General features: G+C 35.4%; 2 protein-coding genes and 1 pseudogene across 2 annotated transcripts; 1 reads left to right on the top strand and 2 right to left on the bottom strand.

Annotated features, from left to right (window-relative positions):
* On the top strand, positions 1–1,009 carry LOC128034738 (uncharacterized). Its single transcript, XM_052623579.1, has 2 exons — positions 1–635; positions 763–1,009. The coding sequence occupies exons 1-2, from the start codon at positions 1–3 to the stop codon at positions 1,007–1,009; spliced, it is 882 nt and encodes a 293-aa protein (XP_052479539.1).
* An 8,126-nt stretch (positions 1,010–9,135) lies between these two features.
* LOC105804667 (uncharacterized) lies at positions 9,136–13,032 on the bottom strand. The gene is given in 11 exon segments (XM_012637364.2): positions 9,136–9,411; positions 9,505–9,696; positions 10,041–10,081; positions 10,084–10,121; positions 10,369–10,457; positions 10,636–10,713; positions 11,078–11,135; positions 11,284–11,513; positions 11,637–11,781; positions 11,878–11,919; positions 12,730–13,032. Coding segments are annotated over 11 exon segments (1,206 nt in total). The 5' UTR covers positions 12,882–13,032; the 3' UTR covers positions 9,136–9,270.
* A 967-nt stretch (positions 13,033–13,999) lies between these two features.
* On the bottom strand, positions 14,000–19,261 carry LOC128034739 (myosin-9-like; annotated as a pseudogene).
* Positions 19,262–19,494: the final 233 nt, after the last annotated feature.

Consider the following 19,494-nt stretch of genomic DNA (forward strand, 5'->3'; position numbering starts at 1 on the left):
ATGACCTTCTATCAAATGATGAATGAATGGTTTAATCAGTATATAAGAACTAATCCTGTAGTGCAGCAAGCTCAAGCTTCTCCTCCTCCTCCACCAGTTTTCAATATTCCACAGGGTACAAGTATTGAATCTATCAGAAAAGGGAAAGCTCTGGTTGATAAAATCAAAAAATATGGGGCAGAAGAATTCAGAGCTGCAATTGATGATGATCCTGAAATGATTGAGTTTTGGTTAGAAAATACTACTCGGGTTTTGGAGGAATTATCTTGCACACCAGAAGAGTGTTTGAAATGTGCAGTATCATTGCTAAAAGATACTGCTTACCATTGGTGGAATACTAAAGCGTCAGTTGTTCCGAAAGAAGAAATTACATGGGAATTCTTTCAGACCGAGATCAGAAAGAAATATATCAGTGGAAGGTTCCTCGATCAGAAGAGAAAAGAATTTCTTGAGCTGAAACAGGGTAACAGATCAGTATCTGAGTATGAAAGAGAATTTGTCCGATTGAGTAAATATGCTCGGGAATGGGTACAATCAGAAGCCGAAATGTGCAAACGATTCGAAGAAGGGTTGAATGAAGAAATTAAGCTACTGATCGGAATTCTTGAAATCCGAGAGTTTGCTACCCTTGCAGAGTGAGCTTATAAAGCAGAAGAATTGAGCAAAGAAAAGAAACAGACTGAGAGGGAAGCTCGAATTCTTAGTAAAAGATCGATGGAAAAATCTCAATTTTCTACCTCAAAGAAATTGAAGAAATTCCAGGATCGCTCTACCTCAGCTACTGGGGTATCCGGGTAGAGAGCGAGGTTTTCAACGCACTAATCCAAGACCTTCCACTCCATCAGTGACCAGTGTTGGCAGTGTTGGTACCCCTAAGCCGAGATGCCAGTACTGTAATAAAACTCATTTTGGTGAATACCGATTAAAGAGCGGGGCTTGTTACCGATGTGGTTCTTTCGATCATTTCTTCAGAGATTGTCCAGAAATGGGTGAAAAAGAAATTGAATAGACATCGAAGCCGAGTAATCTAGTTTCGAGGGGTAGACCACCTCAACCATCTGGTAATGTCAATGGTAGCTGAGGAGCTACAAAAGACACTGCAGGCAGGCCTGAGGCACGAGCACCTGCTAGGACATATGCCATCCGTGCTAGAGAAGATGCCTCAGCACCCGATGTTATTACTGGTACATTTTCTTTACTTGATACTGATATTACTGCATTGATTGATCCTGGTTCTACACATTCATACATATGCACAAAATTAGTATTTGTTAAAAATTTATCAGTTAAACCTACTGAATTTGTGGTTAAAGTTTCGAATCCCCTGGGCCAGTTTGTGATGGTGGATAAAGTTTGTAAAAATTGTCCACTGATGGTAAAAGGTATTTGTTTTCCGGTTGACTTGATGTTATTGCCTTTTGATGAGTTCGATGTAATATTGGGTATGGATTGGCTAACTCAACATGATGCAATAGTAAACTGTAGACATAAATATATTGTGTTGAAGTGTCAGAATGGAGAATTACTTCAGGTTAAATCTGATCAGACAGAAGAATTATCTAATGTGATTTCGGTGATGACAGCTCAGAGGTGTGTCAAAAAAGGGTATGATGCTTATTTGGCATATGTGTTAGACATTAAGATATCTGAGTCAAAGATACAGGCAATGCCAGTTGTATGTGAATTTTCTGATGTGTTTCCAGAGGACTTACCGGGGTTGCCACCAGAAAAAGAAGTAGAATTTTCTATAGATCTGATTCCGGGAACTACTTCAATCTCCATAGCTCTGTATCGTATGGCTCCTACGGAATTAAAGGAGTTAAAGACACAGTTGCAAGAACTTGTTGCAAGGGTTTTGTCCGACCAAGTCATTCACCTTAGGGTGCTCCGGTTCTATTTGTGAAGAAGAAGGACGGGTCCTTAAGATTATGTATTGATTACAGACAGCTTAACAAAGTCACTATAAAGAATAAGTATCCATTGCCCTGGATTGATGATTTGTTTGACCAGTTGAAGGGTGCCACTGTATTTTCAAAGATTGATCTCCAATCAGGCTACTATCAGTTACGGGTAAAGGAGTCAGATGTACCGAAAATAGCTTTCAAAACCAGGTACGGGCATTATGAGTTTCTTGTTATGCCATTTGGGCTGACTAATGCACTTGCAGTATTTATGGACTTGATGAATCGGATATTCAGACTGTTCGGATATTCAGACTGTACTTAGACAGGTTTGTGGTAGTTTTTATTGATGATATCTTGGTCTATTCCCGAAATGAAAATGAATATGCAGAACATTTGAGAATTGTGTTGCAAATTTTGCGAGAGAAGCAGCTATATGCTAAATTTAGTAAATGTAAATTTTGGCTTTGAGAAGTGGGTTTTCTTGGACATATTGTGTCCGCAGAAGGTATTAGGGTAGATCCGAGTAAAATCTCAGCTATTGTCAATTGGAGTCCACCGAAAAATGTATCTGAAGTTAGAAGTTTCTTGGGTTTAGCTGGTTATTATCAGAGATTTGTACAGGGGTTCTCTATGATAGCTTCTCCGATAACCCGTTTATTACAGAAAGATGTTAAATTCGAGTGGACTGATGAATGCTAGCAGAGTTTTGACCGATTGAAAGATTTGTTAACGAAAGCACCTCTGTTGGTACAGCCTGAACCGGGTAAAGAATTTATTATTTATAGTGATGCATCATTAAATGATTTAGGTTGTGTCTTGATGCAAGAAGGTAAAGTTATAGCCTATGCTTCGAGACAACTTAGGACACATGAAAGAAATTACCCGGTGCATGATCTTGAATTAGCTGCTATCGTATTTCCATTAAAAATATGGCAACGTTACTTGTATGGTGAGAAATGTCATATTTATACTTATCATAAAAGTCTGAAATATCTGATGACACAAAAATATTTGAATTTGAGACAGCGTAGGTGGCTTGGATTGATAAAGGACTATGATTTGATTATTGATTACCATTCGGGTAAGGCTAATGTTGTTGCTGATGCTTTAAGTCAAAAATCTTTGTTTGCTTTACGAGCTATGAATGCCCGATTGTCTTTGGTTGATGATGGTTCAGTCATAGCTGAGTTGAGAGTTAAACCGACATTTCTACAACAAATATATGAAGCTCAGAAAAATGATGAGAAGCTACAGGCTAAACGGGTACAATGTGAGTCAGGTAATGATTTAGAATTTCAGATTGGGACTGATGGTTGTTTATTATTCAGAGGCAGAGTATGTGTACCGAAGAAGTCAGAGCTTGTATAGAAGATTTTACACGAGGCACACAGTGGTATTATGTTCGTACATCCGGGAGGTAATAAAATGTATAATGATTTGAAGAAGATGTACTGGTGACCATGTATGAAACGTGATATTTTTGAGTTTGTATCAAGATGTCTGATATGTCAACAGGTCAAAGCAGAACATTAGGTACCTTCAGATTGCTCCAGCCAATTACTATACGGGAATGGAAATGGGAAAGAATTACTATGGATTTTGTGTCGGGATTACCATTGTCCTTTGAAGAAGAAAGATGCCATTTGGGTGATCGTTGATCGATTAACAAAATCAACACATTTTATCCCATGCGTATGGATTATTCTCTAGATAAATTGGTGAATCGTATATATCTGAAATTGTCGGGTTGCATGGAGTGCCAATCTCCATTATCTCGATAGAGATCCTAGATTTACGTCTCATTTTGGGATAAATTTCAAGAACCCTTGGGTACTCGGTTGTATTTCAAAGATCTTGCATTTCATCCTCGAGACGGATGGCCAATCTGGCGTGTAATTCGGTATTGGAAGATATGTCTCGATGTTGTATATTAGAGTTTGAAGGTAATTGGGAGAGGTATCTACCTTTGATTGAATTTGCTTACAATAACAGTTATCAGTCCAGTATTAAAATGGCTCCGTATGAAGCTTTGTATGGTAGAAAATGTAGAACATCATTATATTGGACAGAGCTCAGTGAAAAGAAGATACATGGGGTTGATTTGATTTGGGAAACAGAAGAAAAAGTAAAAGTGATTCGGGATAGTCTAAAAGCAGCTTTTGATCGTCAGAAGTCATATGCTGATCTTAAACAAAAGAGATTGAATTTCAGGTGGGTGATAAGATATTCTTAAAAGTGTCCCTTTGGAAGAAAGTTCTCCGGTTCGGTCGAAAGGGTAAATTGAGTCCAGGATTTACCGGGCCATATGAAATCATAAAAAGAATTGGACCAGTCGCTTATCGATTGGAATTACCACTGGAACTCGATAGAATTCATAATGTTTTTCATGTGTCTATGCTACGACGGTATCGATCAGATCCTTCACATATTATTTCTCCTACAGAAGTGGAGATTCAGCCAGATATGACTTGCAATGAAGAACCGGTAAATATATTGGCACAGGAAACAAAGGAGCTTAGAAATAAAAAGATAAATTTGGTGAAAGTATTATGGCAAAAGAACGGGATAGAGGAAGCGACGTGGGAACCGGAGGAGGCAATGAGGAAACAATACCCGAACCTCTTTACTGGTAAGATTTACGAGGACGAAAATCCTTAAAGGGGGGAGAGTTGTAATGACCCAAATTCAAGGTTATCGGAATAGTGGTTTTGTAACCACAAATCCGATTTAAAGAGAAATTTATTTTAATATTTTTGCATGAATATTGATATGATAGGAAAATTGTATGAAAATATCGGTAGAAATTTTTTTACCGATTTAGTGGTTAATTAGGAAAAGAAGTTTTTGAAGAAATTAGGTAAAAACAATGTATCAAAACCTTGATCTCATAAAATCGAGTCGAAAATATTTTTATAAATATTTATGAATGTTAGTAATATGGCACTAAAATTTAGTTAGAAAATGTTAATGTTTGGGTAGTCAATTAAGTGAAAAGGACTAAATTAAAAATGTGTAAAAGTTATTAGAAGGATTAAATAGCTCAATTGTTATATAAGGAGGGATATAAATTGCAAATAATCCCAAAAGGAGATATTTTAAGCGGCATAAGCTAAGAAAAATCAGGAGAATTAATGAAATAAGAGTAAAATGGGAAAATAACAAAATTTAATAACATAAAAATAGGACCAAATTGGAATATCTAGAATTCTCTTCATATTTTCTGTATTCTCATCAGCCAAAAATGTCCTAACAGTTTCTTCAAGCTGATTTTTCATAATTTTTTCACCAAGTGAGTTAATCCTTGACTTTTTCTTGAAATTTTTGTGTTTTTAAGACTTTTACAACTAGGTCCTATTACTAAATTCATTAGTTTTGATTTTATGAATGAAATTGAAAGTTGCTATGAATATGTACTGGAAGTTTATGATGAAATAGCATGAAATTGAAGCTTTAATTTTTTTATGAGATGATTTTATTAGGTAATTTCAAAAGAAATTGATTTGTAGGACCTAATTTTGAAAATGTTTGGAATTAAAGTCTAGTGCTAAAGTTCTGATTTCCAAAGGTGATAAAATAGTTTAAAGTGATGGGATAAAGTGTTAATTGAAAAAATCAGCTCAATTGAGAGGTTAATTGAGCAGGGATGAAATTATCATTTATTGAAAGCTTGGGGAAAATGGTAATTAACATCATGCACTAAAACCGTTTTGGACAGCAGCAGTAGTCTAAATTGGAAAAATCACCAAAATTGTAGAGATCGAATTATATGATGAATAAAATATAAAATTAAATCTTATTGAGTCTAGTTTCTTATAAAAGAAACAGTGTAAGCAATGTAATTGTAAATCATGAGATATAATAGATTTTGTGAGACAATGTCAGAATGAATTCGGAATCCCCTGTTCTGAATTTGGAAAATCATCAAAAATAGGAGAAAAATAATTAGGGGCTTAAATTTATATGTTTAAAATCCCTAATGAGTCTATTTTCAAAAGAAACAAGTGAGAACATCATCCGAATATTTTACAATGAGATAATTAATTTTTAGTGAAGAGGGGTCGGAACTGTCGAACAGTGAAACAGGGGAAAATTTCAAAAATAAACTGTACTTATTGGATAAACCAAAAATTATGAAAATTTTATGGTAAGAAGATATGTAGAGTCTAGTTTCTGGAAAAATTAGCGGATCTTAATTTGGAGTTCCGTAGCTCAAGATATAAATAATTTAGTGACTATGACTCAATGAGACAGCTTTGAATGCACTATAAATAATAATTGAATTATAAAGAATGTTACATATGAGCATGAAATGTATTAGATTAATGATTAAATTTATTTATTTAGATCCAGAAAATTTAAATCTGAAGCTAGATCGAGAAAAAGAAAAGTTCGGGATTAGTAGATTTTGTTTACAAGCAGTATCGAGGTAAGTTCGTGTAACTTGAATTATATTCTTAAATTTTTCTTGATGTGAATATGATTTGGATGTTTACCGTATGATAATTGATGAAGTATTGATATTCTTGATGAAAAGAGAAAATAAATCCCGGTTGAATAAAAGGAAAATTCGATGGATCTCTGAAAAGAAATTGACGGTAAAAAGGATCTAGCCCGGACGGGTGATCCTATCCTGATATAGCCCTCCTGAAGAATATGTGAAAAATGGATTTAGCCCGGACGGGTAATCCTAATTAGGATCTGAATTTAGCCTGGACTGGTAATTTAGATCCAAGCTCATTAGAGTAATTGTCGTTGCAGGGGATTTAGCCTGGACTGGTAATCCCGACAATACTCTATGAGTTTGTATTATAGGGGATTTAGCCTGGACTGGTAATCCCGCTGTAAGGATGAGGTTCACGGGAATGTGCTCTTTGAAATGGAAATGTGCGCACATGAATATGAATTGACGGATCCGGATTTGTACACTTAGGTGTACCCCTGAAAATCTATTGAAATTCCAAGTAGTTCAACGGCATCAATATGGAAAAATAACAAGGAAATGGAAATCATGAAATTAATGAGCTCATCAATCATTGTATATATTACTGATACATGGAAATTATTGGACTAATTTGAATGTTGAGTTTGTGCATGATAGGGGAATAATGTATTGAATGGGTGTATGAATGTTTATTGCATTGAATTGAAAGTATTAGGTAAGTTTAATTCTTGTTACATGAGCTTACTAAGCACAAAGTGCTTACCCTGTTTCTTTTTCCCCTGTTTTGTATTGTTAAGAGCTCGGAGGTCGGATTCGGTTAGAGACGTATCACATTATCAACCTCAAGATCTCAGTATATAAAGAAACTTTATTTTGGAAATCAATGGCATGTATAAGCTAGTAAAGTAAATGTTAATGTGAAATGAATGTATGGTTAGCCATTGGTATGGCAATGAGGTTATCTTATGAATATGTTAAAAAAAAAAAACTTTGAGATTTTGCGAAAACTTTCTTATGGTTTCGATTTAATCCCGGTTTGGTCCCGATGTATGTTTTGGGCTTCAGAGGCCCATCTAAGGGACGTCATGACATGTTTCGATAAATGAATAGTATTTAACTCGTAATAACGAAAAATTTATTCGGTAAAATCTGGTAATGCCTCATACCCTATTTCGGCAACGAATACGGGTAGGGGGTATTACATTTAAAACGTAACCTGAAATAAATAAAAGTGACCATAGGTATAGTTTACCCTACTTTTAAATCTAAAAAATAAAAGAATTAAAATTTTGACATAAATATAAAGTGATTAAATTCTAAATATATGAAAAATAGATATAGGGGAATCACATTTTAAGGTTGAAGATGGCATTCCAACACACTTTTATGGATTGATGGTATTCGTATGCGTTAATATTTGCATCAGAATTTGTTTAATCATGTCTAGTTTTGTATGGGACCTGACTTGCTTTGCTTATTGGTTTTCAGTGATTAATTAACTAATTAGAACTTTAATGCTAAAACCTAACAATTGCATTTTAGATTGTGATTGAAATTATAATTACCAATCATATTTATCTAAATTAACTCTAATAAAATACAAGTATTGAAGAGTACAATCAAAAATATATTTAGATTCAAACTAGATAGGCTAAAGAATAAATTTCGGTTTAAATCGAGAAAATTAGTTAAATCGATTGAGTCAATTTAGTTGATTTTGATTTGACTGGATTTTTTATTATTTCGACTGAAAAACACTTGATTTAATGTTTTTTGATTGTTTAAAATATATTTATAATTTATAAAATAAAGATCACAATAACCCAAAGTGGATTAACCGATTGGAAGCGGCTAAGTTATAATGGATTTGGTTAGTTTTTATAAATTATAATGGGTTAAATCAATTTAATAAAATTGAGAAAAAACCGAATATTGTCCCCGAACTTCAAGTCAGACAATTTAAATATAGAGAATAGGTGAAAGTTAAAACCTAGAACATCAAACTCTAGTAGCTTCAATTTTTCTCAGCATTTCTAAACCTCTCCGCTAAAATCTAACCATTTTTAACTGGAACCACAGGGAATTTGAATTCCAGAGTTCATTATTGAATTGTCTCTTTAAAAGGAAGCATATAAAGCCTGGAATAAAAATTAATTTCCCAGATTAAAAACAGAGAGGATTAAAAAATTACCCAAATTTATTCATCAGGGAGAGAAAGGGAAGTACATAAAATTTATGAAAATTATAGGTGGCAGTGGTGAGGTCTTGGAGGTGGTCCTGGAGGAACAAACATGCTTCATCATTTCTTCTGTTCATGATGAGTAGCTAGTCTTGAGCGGAGGGTTGGTTTACTCAGCTTCCAGAGCTTCAGCTATTAGGGGAAGCTGTCCACTAGCTTCATAAGTTTGCAACATTAAGCCATGGATCGAATGAGGAATAAACAGCAGCAAGGAGAGGTAGCCCTTAATAAACACCAAGAAGGTTGCTTCCTTTGATTTAAAAATAAGGTTGATAAAAGCTATCAATTTTGCTTATAAAAGCTGAGGTTGACTTACTGTTGTGGATTGACTAATGATTCTTCTTGGTTGGGTAGTTGCATTTTCATGATGACTCGCGTAAATTGTTGAAATTAAAGGCTGCCACACTCAAAATCAACTGGAAATCCTGTAGAACATTAATTACTTTGTGGATGGAGGCTGTACTATCGTTTTATATTCACATTGTATTCAAGTTCTTAAGACTATATGTCGCCTTACCCTTCTTTGTTTCTATTGTGATTCAAGGAAATAGTTTGCCAGGAGAAAGAGGCGTTGATGAACATTAAAGTTATCATCAAAATCAATGAATACAAGCTTCAGAGTAAACAAATTTGTACCAAAGCTATAGCAAATACAGTCCTTTTTTTAGAAAGTGTAATGAGAGAGATCACTGAACCAGCCATGTCGAAATCACCAACAAAGGAATCATTGCTACCAAGCCATAGTTCACTAAGGAATCAACATTTTCAGCCTTTTGAAACTTGTTACGGAAGGTACTCCATGGACATTTAGAAGCACCTTCTTCACCCTGCAATAACTTGTGCATTTCCTACTGTAAGCTAGGGATCATATATAGATTAAAGCAAGTAGATAACTGCGGAAGGAAGGAACAAACAATCACCTCAGGGTTAATGTCGTGAATTTCGTACCCATCATTTACTTTTATCAACATTCTTCTCTCGATGTGGTGCACTGACTGATCCAAAGACATTTCGTCTTCAAACCTGCCAGAATTTCTCCTTGAAAGGGCTTTGTAGGCTGCATCAGTATGTATCGTTTCCATGACTGAGCCAAAGAAGTTTGTAACAGGTACCTAGAGAGAAAGCAACTTGGTTACACGATGCCTCGATCTTAGGTATTGTACATAGCACTTCATCACGATACAAAATTTCAATCACTGAAAACTGTACCAACAATAATACAGGCAATAAATAATGCAGATTTGATAGGAGAAAGTTTGAAATTTCGCACACTCCTCTCATGGTGCAACACTAGATTCACCAACACAAGCATATACAGCTGATAGTAAGAAATTTATTACCGGCAATAGGCACTAAAGCTTCCTCACAAAAATATTAGAGAAGTACAAAGTACAAGCATCTAAAACATATAGAGGCACAAATATTAATATTAAAAACAGATTTGGAAACTTCATACCTCCTCCAAACGTCGCTTGTATAGATCCTTGCGGTAATATCGGTGAACATCAACAAACTTGGATTGTAAGAACTGAAAAGACTGAAAATAACCAGAAAACCAGAGTTTACTTTTCAGATGAAAATGCCGAGGAAGTGACAAATATGCCAAAAAGAAAAACCAACTTAAATGGATGAGGAGAGAAAACTTCAATTGAGAAAAGCATGCTAAATAGAATACAAGAAAATTGAAATACTTGACAAGAAAAAGCTCAATAAGGATTTTAAGACACTTCAGTGCGAAAACAAAAGTAGCTATCTTATTATTACAAATTCTGAAGCGGATGTACCTGCTCAATGAGGCATTGTCATATATATTTAGCCTCTCAAAAAAAGCAAGGGTATAATAGGTGAAACGGTCCACAACTGATACACCAACCTACAGTAAAATAAGAAATGAATAAGAATGAGAACATGTATCTGTGTAACCAGGAAGCCAACCTACCAAAACCTGATACCACTTAGGTGATAAATACATACATGCATTGCATTTTTTGGGGGGGACATGTCATTCAAAGGGTGCTAAAATGGAAAAACAATTTCCTCTGATCACTTACATCAGAATCCAAGTGATGTGAATACGAGTTCTCTCCCTTCATGCTACTTCCAATAGCCAAAACGCCAGGGGACTGAAGCTGCAAAAATAGAGAAAAAAGATCATCAATTTAGCATCAGATCAGTTATCAGATAAGGTGCATTTTATTGCCTACAAACATAGAAGTTTCAGAATGTCGCATCTATAAGCGATCAAAAACAGTCCTGAATTGCAAATGTATATGACAATATACTTATCAGGAGGTGGGCTAAAATGTGATTTCATGCAGCGATGGATCTATTTGAAGTTCGAATAAAATTGAATCTTTTGACAAATAAACACATTTTCCACATAAATAAATGGTCAAAGAGCAATATTCCTATCAGAAATGCATAAATTTATGGCAAAAAATTGAATAATGTTATATTTGAGGAAGTAAAGCTCTATTTAAAGCAGATAAAAACCTGATTGAAGAGAGTGGCTGCTTGACAAGTGTCCACCATTATCAGCAATTCCTTAAATCTGAATTTGCAGCATCAGCAACAGTACGAGTCCATTTTCGCATAGCAATTACAACTATAGACCATCAGCAAAGTGCATATAAAGCAAAACATTGCTTTAAAGTATTGGGTAGATAAATAGTATCATTTGCTTTTTCCTATGTTCTCACCTGTGCTTTTCTTTCATCTGTTTCACAGCATCAGCTAAATCATGACTCTGTAGTTCCTCCGAGTCTTGAAACTTTAAAAACTCATCTCCCCCATGCCCTGTCATATATAGAAGAATGTGACTGCCTTCATCACTCAAAAGCCGCTTTGATCTTGGAACAGCAGTCTCATGACGTCCAGTTAAAACACGCAAAAAATTTTCCACTGTTACTTCATAACCTCGATAATCTACCTGAGTGATTACAACTTGGATAAATTAGGGTTGGTCAAATGAACAGAGTAATAAAAGGGGGGAAAAGGACAACCCTTCAAGCACAACATGCAACAATTAAGTAATTGATCACTAAGAACTAACCTCAACATTATCTCCATAAAGGTTGAGTCTATGGTTCTCATTATTGAAAACTTGAGCAGGGTACTTGTTTCTAGTGTTGCAGGCCATGTCATCTGCAAGCATGAGTATTATCCTCTCATCAGGTATTCCAAGTCGCTTAACTGTCCTGGAAATCCAAACAAAGGAAAAAAATTAACCAAAATAAACAAATTATAACTGAAAAAAAAAGAAAAAGAAAAAGACTAGGCTAGTGCCTGGTTACCTATACAAGGATAAAGTGTTAGCCATGTGACGATAGTTAAACCTGAAAGGGAAAAGTCACAATTATTTCAATTAACAATTTCAGGACTCTACATTGTGCTCTGTTTTAGCTGATCAAATACAGTAAGAGAAAGGATGTTAAAAATAGTGTAGTGCAACCTTGTTCGAATTTGTCTTCCTTGTTAAGTGACAGAAACTAAAGAGATAGCTGTCCATACAAACATCTAAATATTTCATTGCTCCAGAAGATAGAAAGGTGAGAAAAGAGAATTTTATGAGGAGCAGAACCTTGACCACAGCCATTACCACATTTGAATTTGCTTTTGCATTGATAAACCAGAAGAAAAAAAAAAGCATTTGCTTTGAAATCATCAACTGGGGAACACCTCACCAGCACTAACAAAAAGAATAGCTTCTAATAAAGAAAAACGGAAAGCTGATAGTTTATTCATCATTAGTAATTACCACTAGTTTGAGGGGTCAAAAGGACTTGCACAAAGAAAATAAGCAAATATCAAAACACAAAAAAGTTTCTCAGAGTACAAAGAGGCAGAGTTTCATTATATCAAACTTACAATGACATAATCAAACAAAGCCACAGAGTTCAAACAATCAAATGAATTACACATCAAAATAGCATCTAAAAGTCTATCCTATATCCTCTCAACTTCAGACTGGTGCCAAACAAATATAGCTAGAAATCAAATCAAACAAAAATTAAGGGAAAAAAAGATGGGTTATCTTAATTATCCCCAATATCACACAGGTATGATTCATTTGATCCTAAAACTCAATGAAAGGAAAGAAAAAAAAGGAAATATAGAAAAAGTGCACAAATTGAGGTTTTTATTACCAGAAACGAGAGGTGCAAACTAAGACAGCCCAATTGTTAGTATGCATGGCGGCTTCGACAGGAGAAGAATTGTATGCAATTGAACTGTAGAGAAGCAAACATGGTAATAAAAGTAAATGAAAAAGTGATTTGGGATTTATGAAAGTTTCCATCTTGAATTCCAGCCGATTATCGTTTCCAATGAAATAACTGATCAAAGAAAACGAATGATAAATCCAATTTTAGAAATCTGCAGCAAAGCTTGAACTAGCAGCACCAGAGAAGAAAAGCCGAACGACGCCGTTACCAGGTTAAGTAAAGTTTTAATTATTATTATTAATTTCTTTTTTGAAATTTAGACAGCCCAATATCCCACTCCCATGAACCTTTTTTTGGTAAACTCAAACCCGTTTATCTTATTTCCGGGTCCAACCCGAATCCGACTGCACATAAACACTTTTACTAGTATAGTTTTGACTTTTGACTTCAAAAATTCTTTTTTATTTACTTTTCCGATTATTTTGAGGAAGCTCTCCCAGTTGGTTCCTCCTTTTATCAAGCCTTTTAAGGATACTCTCTTTCTCTATAGCCAAACAAGATAAAAAACATAAGATTATTTTTTTCTTTGAAGGGCATTTCGTCTTGTTAAACTTGCATTTTTTGGGTCGATCATCTCATTTTGACATCTGGGTTTGTGTCAGTTTAAGCATTGGATGTTCTGTCCAGTGTTTTTAAGACAACCCCATTCATATTCTACTTGCGACTCAGGAAACTATCTTCATTTTGTTGTTTTAGTGGCATTGATATATATATATATATATATATATCATGAATATGTGATTGAATGTTAGTAGTTGGGTCATGGATGGCCAAAATTATTGTTTTCTTGGTGAACAATGAAGGAAAAAGCAAGTTTTGAGGAATTGTTCTTTTAAGTATCTTTCCAAGTGTACAAGTATGGGAGGAAAACTTCAATTTTCTTGATATGTCAAAAAAATATTATTTCTTGGTGATTAGTTCTTAGATTGGTGACTTTTCCTTTCATTTGATGACTATACCTCATGTCATGAGTTCTTGGACTGTCATAGTATATGGTACTAATTATTCAAAGTCCTGCATTTATTGGTAGTAATAGTGTGTTCATGGAAAAGAATAAACTGAGGAAATGTTACATAGTGAAATAATTGGCTAGAAGATTGGACTAGAAATACTGCAAAATGTGAAAATAGTTCTCTGCTTTAATTATTTTCCCATAGATAAAAAAGATGAACTAATTGTACAACATAAGTGAAAATTTAGACGACTGTGCTAAGTAGGGAACAAAGACATATTCCTCTTTGAATCAATGACCTATAATGTGGAAACAAAATTTTGGACAAATATTTCTAGTCTTAAAGCAAGATGAATGAACACCTTAAGGACATTCACCGTTAACGAGGTTGGAAGGTGAATCTACACCTTGGAAGAAGCAATCCATTGCTGGAATCAGATTGGATTAATCTGAACGTGGCAACAAGAAACTAAAGCCTATGTTCTCGCGAATAAGTGGTGGTGGTTCGATGTCCGCAATGTCTATTTGTTCCATCGACTTTGATAGGTCGTCAACTGAAAATGGAATGCTGCAAAACGATAAAAGTTGTGGGAAGTCCGTTAAAAAACGAGCTCAGCTGGTTTCCAGGTAATGTTTTCAATTAGCTTTAAGAGCAATGCATCCTAAATGGTGAAAAACAAAGGTAGAGGGCCAAATAGATCATCATCACATAGTGGAATGTAAATGCTAACCTTGAATCATCATCCAGCAAGAAGGAATTACTAACTGCATTGTTGGAATCTTCTGTCATCAACACTCTCATATTGGCTATTACCTAGATAATCGAGCCCAAGTCATATTATTAAACTAGTGGATATCTTTTAATCTAGTTTGACAAACTGCATCTCTTGAAACTTACATCCGGGGACACACTATGCGTGCCATACTTGTCGTCCCAATACATCGTACTAATCGATACAGCTGCTGTATACTGAGGACCTGTAGGTGAAAAATGAAAATCGCTTGAGGCTTCAAATCCAGGAAGATTTGGAAAGTAGTGATGTCAGTGGCTTACCGGACAAAGATCGTGGCTTATTTCATCAAGTGTTTTCTTAGATTTTTGATGTATTACCTAAATCAAAAAGAGAATAACATTGACATCGTGCACTACTTCTTTTATTCCTGAATGTCATAACAAGAAAATGAAAGAACAAATCTAAAGTGTTGTAAGAATGGGAACATACTAGAAAACCGATGGCCTGCCGTATATGCTTGAGCTCATCCCAAGCTAAACCTGCATACTGCATTTACAGATCTATCAAGTTTTGCAAGTATTCTCCTTGAACCAGAAAGCAAACAGGGAGGCAGTTAAAGGTACCTCATCGGTTGCCTCATAACACCAGTGTTCAAGTTCAGCTAACCCAGCTTTAACATATTCACCATTACTGAATGAACAACACTCTCTCCTCAACAAAAGACTGCAATAGAATAGTGTATTGGTATGCCATATAAAAAGTTTTCTGCATACAGCAGAAAAAACCAAGCGTAAAGCATTAAAGTAACAGCATGAACAGTAACCTGTTGAATAGCTGAACATTGATGAATGAGAATATCTGTGTAAACACCTTACGGACTAAGAATGGAGGTACCTGTAAAGGGAATCAAACAACATTAATCCTTGGGAAATCTTGCTTAAACATACATTGCAAATAGTAAAGATATGAATACTTAAAGACTCAGCGGAACTAAGTTCAGTTTGAAACTTTAGTTTGAAGCTCTGTGCAGAAGACAAGCTAGAGATATGAATAAGAAGGGGGGAAAATGGATGTGAAAACTAACAAAATTTAGTTTCAACGTGTTCAAGAAATTTCCAAGGCTCTTCACAATCCCTTGCCAGTGAGCAATCAAAGCCTGTTGGCCTGCAGTATTTGCAACGGATCGCGATGCTCCTTTGACCAAGCTTGCTCTGGATGTTCTTGGTGCCTATATCATTGTATCCATATATGAGTCATAGATGTAGTTGTGGTTTATTTCTTCTGATTACTGCTTTCACATAATCTGATTCTGATATATATGTTACCTGTATGCACAATCCAAGCAATGGTGAAATTTCTTTCTTCAAATTATCTCTGATCATTCCATATATCTTCTCCACATATGCTGTAAGCTGTTGCTTAAAAAGCAAGGCTGGGTACTTGGCTTCAACTTGCGTAGCGTGTCCACCCCAGCGGTGGCGCCTCCATTAATTAAGGCAAGACTGACACCTTGTGGAGCTCCACGGAAACTCTTTAAGAAAATAATAGCAACACATTGATTAGTTACAGAAATGTTATTTCCTGAACGTCATGATTTGGCATTAGTGAGAAAGCTTTTACTTGAGTCATTCTCCCAAACAAAGTAGCTGATGATGATCGACGGCGTTGTGGAGTCATTCCAGCAGCACCACTAGCTTTTAATGTGCGCTGGAGTAGCAAGAGAAGTGTGGAGGCATTGGATAACCAATAGGCCAAGACATCATTGTTATCCTGGGTCTGAAATTAAAATGCCAACAATCAGCCTTAAGAATCTGAGGTTTCTAACCATATCTTTCAGAAAAGTTGGTACAAAAGTTTGACACTTCCACCTCAATAGCATTGCCTATAGTCTGAATGATCCGATCAAAGACACTAGTTCGCTCAACTTCGAACGATCTCCATTGCAGAAGACATTTGTAAATGATACAAGCTGCAATAGGCCTGTTCCCTGCAAAGCCTAAATGTTGCGCAATACATCGAATGAGCAAATCCTGGTTTTCCTGTTGTTTCTCATTTAGTGATTTTTGCGGTTTCTCCTCCACTTCGTGTGGCTCTCTATGGTTTATTGAGCTGCTGTGAAGATCCTGTTAAAATACTTCGTTCAGAACAAGGAATTTTAGACAACAAAGAACACCATGTATGGGATTTTTATTTCGTTTTCTTGACTCCTTTTATAGCATAAAGTTATAAGAAATTTACTCACAATGGGTACCCTTGGTTCTAGATGCCCACTTTCAGAACCTCTCTGCCAATCATTAGACAGCAGGTAAATCTCCTTAGTCCTTTGAGACAATAAAAGTTAAATTGGAAATATTTAGAAGCTCGTTATTATTCTAAATACCTGCAAAATCGATCTCGAGCGTCCAGAAAGGAACTTATTTGGAGTCATAGATACAGCCTGTTGCCGTAGTACTTTATTCTCCGATTCTAGATTAGTGAGCTTCTCCTCTAACCTGATTTCAAGTAACCATGTCACGATGAGTTTAATGTGGTGATATATGGAAGTGAGCAAGAATTTCAACAGTATAAAACTCATGCATTATATGTTCTTGAAAAAAAGGAAAACCATGAGCATTTATGGTAAACTAGTACGGAAAATTATTGTTCATACACTACCCTCTCAATGTGTCCTGGAGTTGTTTAAGTTTTTTTTCTGTTTCGTCCAGTTTTTTTCCAGTTTCTTCACTTGACTCTTTGAGTTCATTGTATTTTTCTTCAGCACTGTCTGCTCTTTGTTTTTCCGAGTCTAATGAGGTCTGTTTGGACATAACAGCAATGTCAAGATCATAAGCTATTTATAATCAACTGCAGTATATTCGAGTATATAATTCTGTTCTAGAGCAAATTGTTTATGTTCTATTACTTGCTTGATCCATTAAATGAAAATAAGTACCACATACTAATTGTAAATTAAACCTTTATACCTTTAGGGTTTCCAATTCTTCTGTTAGAGATTCAATTTGCTTTGTATCTTCAACTAAAACTTCTTTCTCTTGTACGACAGGAGCGCTTCTTGATGGCTTTCTTTGCAGACTCTCGTTCTTTTTCAAGCAATTGATTGGTTTCATCAATTGTTTTCTGCATTTCTTGCAATGTGTTTTGCAGTTTTGCTACCTCCTGAGCTTTTGCTTCTTCTAGATCAGTCTGCATACATGGTTTCAAGGCTTTCAATGAATATATATATATATAAAAGAAAGCAGCATAGGATACAGTATACTATCTGCAGATTTCGAAACACTTAAAAACTGATGAAATTCTAGAATGTTGACATTATTGCTTGTTATTACACAGATACAACCGGGAAACTTCCATTAGAACTGTCATGTTTCATGGTTTAGCACTTCTCTACCAAACATTATCGGTCTGCATGATTAAATAGTTACCCTTAAACGTTTCTCAAGCTGTAAACGCCAAGTAAGTTCCTCCACATTCTTTTCAAGCTTATCCTTCGCTTCTTTTAGTGCACCTGTTTCCCTTGCAGCCTACATATAAAATCAAGGAAAAATGGAAAGCATTAATAGAAAGAAAATCAAACGTTTGTCCTTGGAAGAAGCACCGTGCTTGATGTATGTTTTGCACCAAGAAAACTGCTATAAGCTTATTGAGAAAAACACAGATCAGTTGATTAGTGATGTTAAATTCTATAACAACATCATGTCAAGACAGCAATATGAAACATCAGTTGATGGACATAGTGCAGTACACAAAAGATTCAAAACCTGCCAGATAAGAAGGACTATTAGAAAGAAAGAAATTTTATAAAGACTGTAGAAGAAGATAATCCAACACAGACCATTTTGAGCTTTCTAAGCTCTCTTCTTGCAACTCTTCCCCTCCACCTGGTTTGTGTCACTATACATCCTCTTTTGAGCTTCTTATAATATGTAGCAGCTCTGCGACAACGCCATCGAGCCTGCAATGTTTTGTTTTTCCATTTTAAACAAGGACAATTCTGAAATGGATAGACAAGGAGCAAATATTTCAAGCAACCTAATATGATTTAGAATATAACCTGAACCAATGTAGCCGCTTTATTTAACTTCCTGAATCTCAATTCATTATGAGCAGCCATTGCCCTCATGCCTGTCTGTAAGACAAGGGCTGATACATGAAGCTTCTTATAGGCTTGTCTAGATTGGTGCCTCCTTATGTTCTTCTGAATTTTCAAAGCTGCTGCCTGCTCTCTCTTGTTACTATAAACTTTGCAAGCCAATCTTCCTACATATTATACATAAGGTAGTTAATTAGCATGTTAGACGTCTCAGTCTCCCTATATCTTGTTTCGCATTCCCCATAGAAGAGTTAACTCAAAATAAACAGCAAGATACTATCGAAACCCACCAGAACATAGACTAAGATCAGAGGTCGTTACAGTATATTTCTTTTTAACACTCACCTCTACAAATGGCCTGAAGATTAATAGATGCCTTTTGTATTGCAAGGAATCTTTTACGAGATATATGGGTACGAATCCGCCGCTGTATAGTTTTGGCAGCAGTATTGAGTACTTCTGCTCTCCTTGCATCTAATTCTGCCATCTGACCAGCTCTAAGAAAGATCTTTGTTAGGCCTATCTGCAAAAACCATTTTGAGATCAATTAATTATGCTTCCTCAGTACAATATTACAATTATAAAGTACTAATGTATGCAACTTTTAGTCCTAAAGCATGTATAGAGAAGAAGCAAAAGGACATAGGTCAAAGAATATAACAGTTCCAACAGTTGCATTAAAATTGTTGTATTACTTGATACCCTTGAAGTCCGGCCTTTTCCAGAATCTTCTGGCAAGCAACCTTTTCATCATAGCTGATTACAGATGAAATCAAGGAGAAAAGCATTGACATTAGTTTTCAGTTGTAACCAGTAGAGTGCAGCAATAAATTCATAGCTCCAATCTCTTTTGTCAAACAGAATTTTACCATTTGTCATGGCAGTTAATCATGAATTTAAACTAAAAGTGC

The sequence above is a fragment of the Gossypium raimondii genome, chromosome 11 (assembly GCF_025698545.1).
Source record: "Gossypium raimondii isolate GPD5lz chromosome 11, ASM2569854v1, whole genome shotgun sequence".
Lineage (NCBI taxonomy): Eukaryota > Viridiplantae > Streptophyta > Magnoliopsida > Malvales > Malvaceae > Gossypium > Gossypium raimondii.

What these genes read in the sequence shown, in the direction of transcription:
- LOC128034738 (XM_052623579.1), top strand. Translation starts at nt 1, where the DNA reads ATGACCTTCTATCAAATGATGAATGAATGGTTTAATCAGTATATAAGA. An exon ending in GAGTTTGCTACCCTTGCAGA is followed by an intron (nt 636 to 762) that starts GTGAGCTTATAA and finishes AAGAAATTCCAG; the next exon opens with GATCGCTCTACCTCAGCTAC.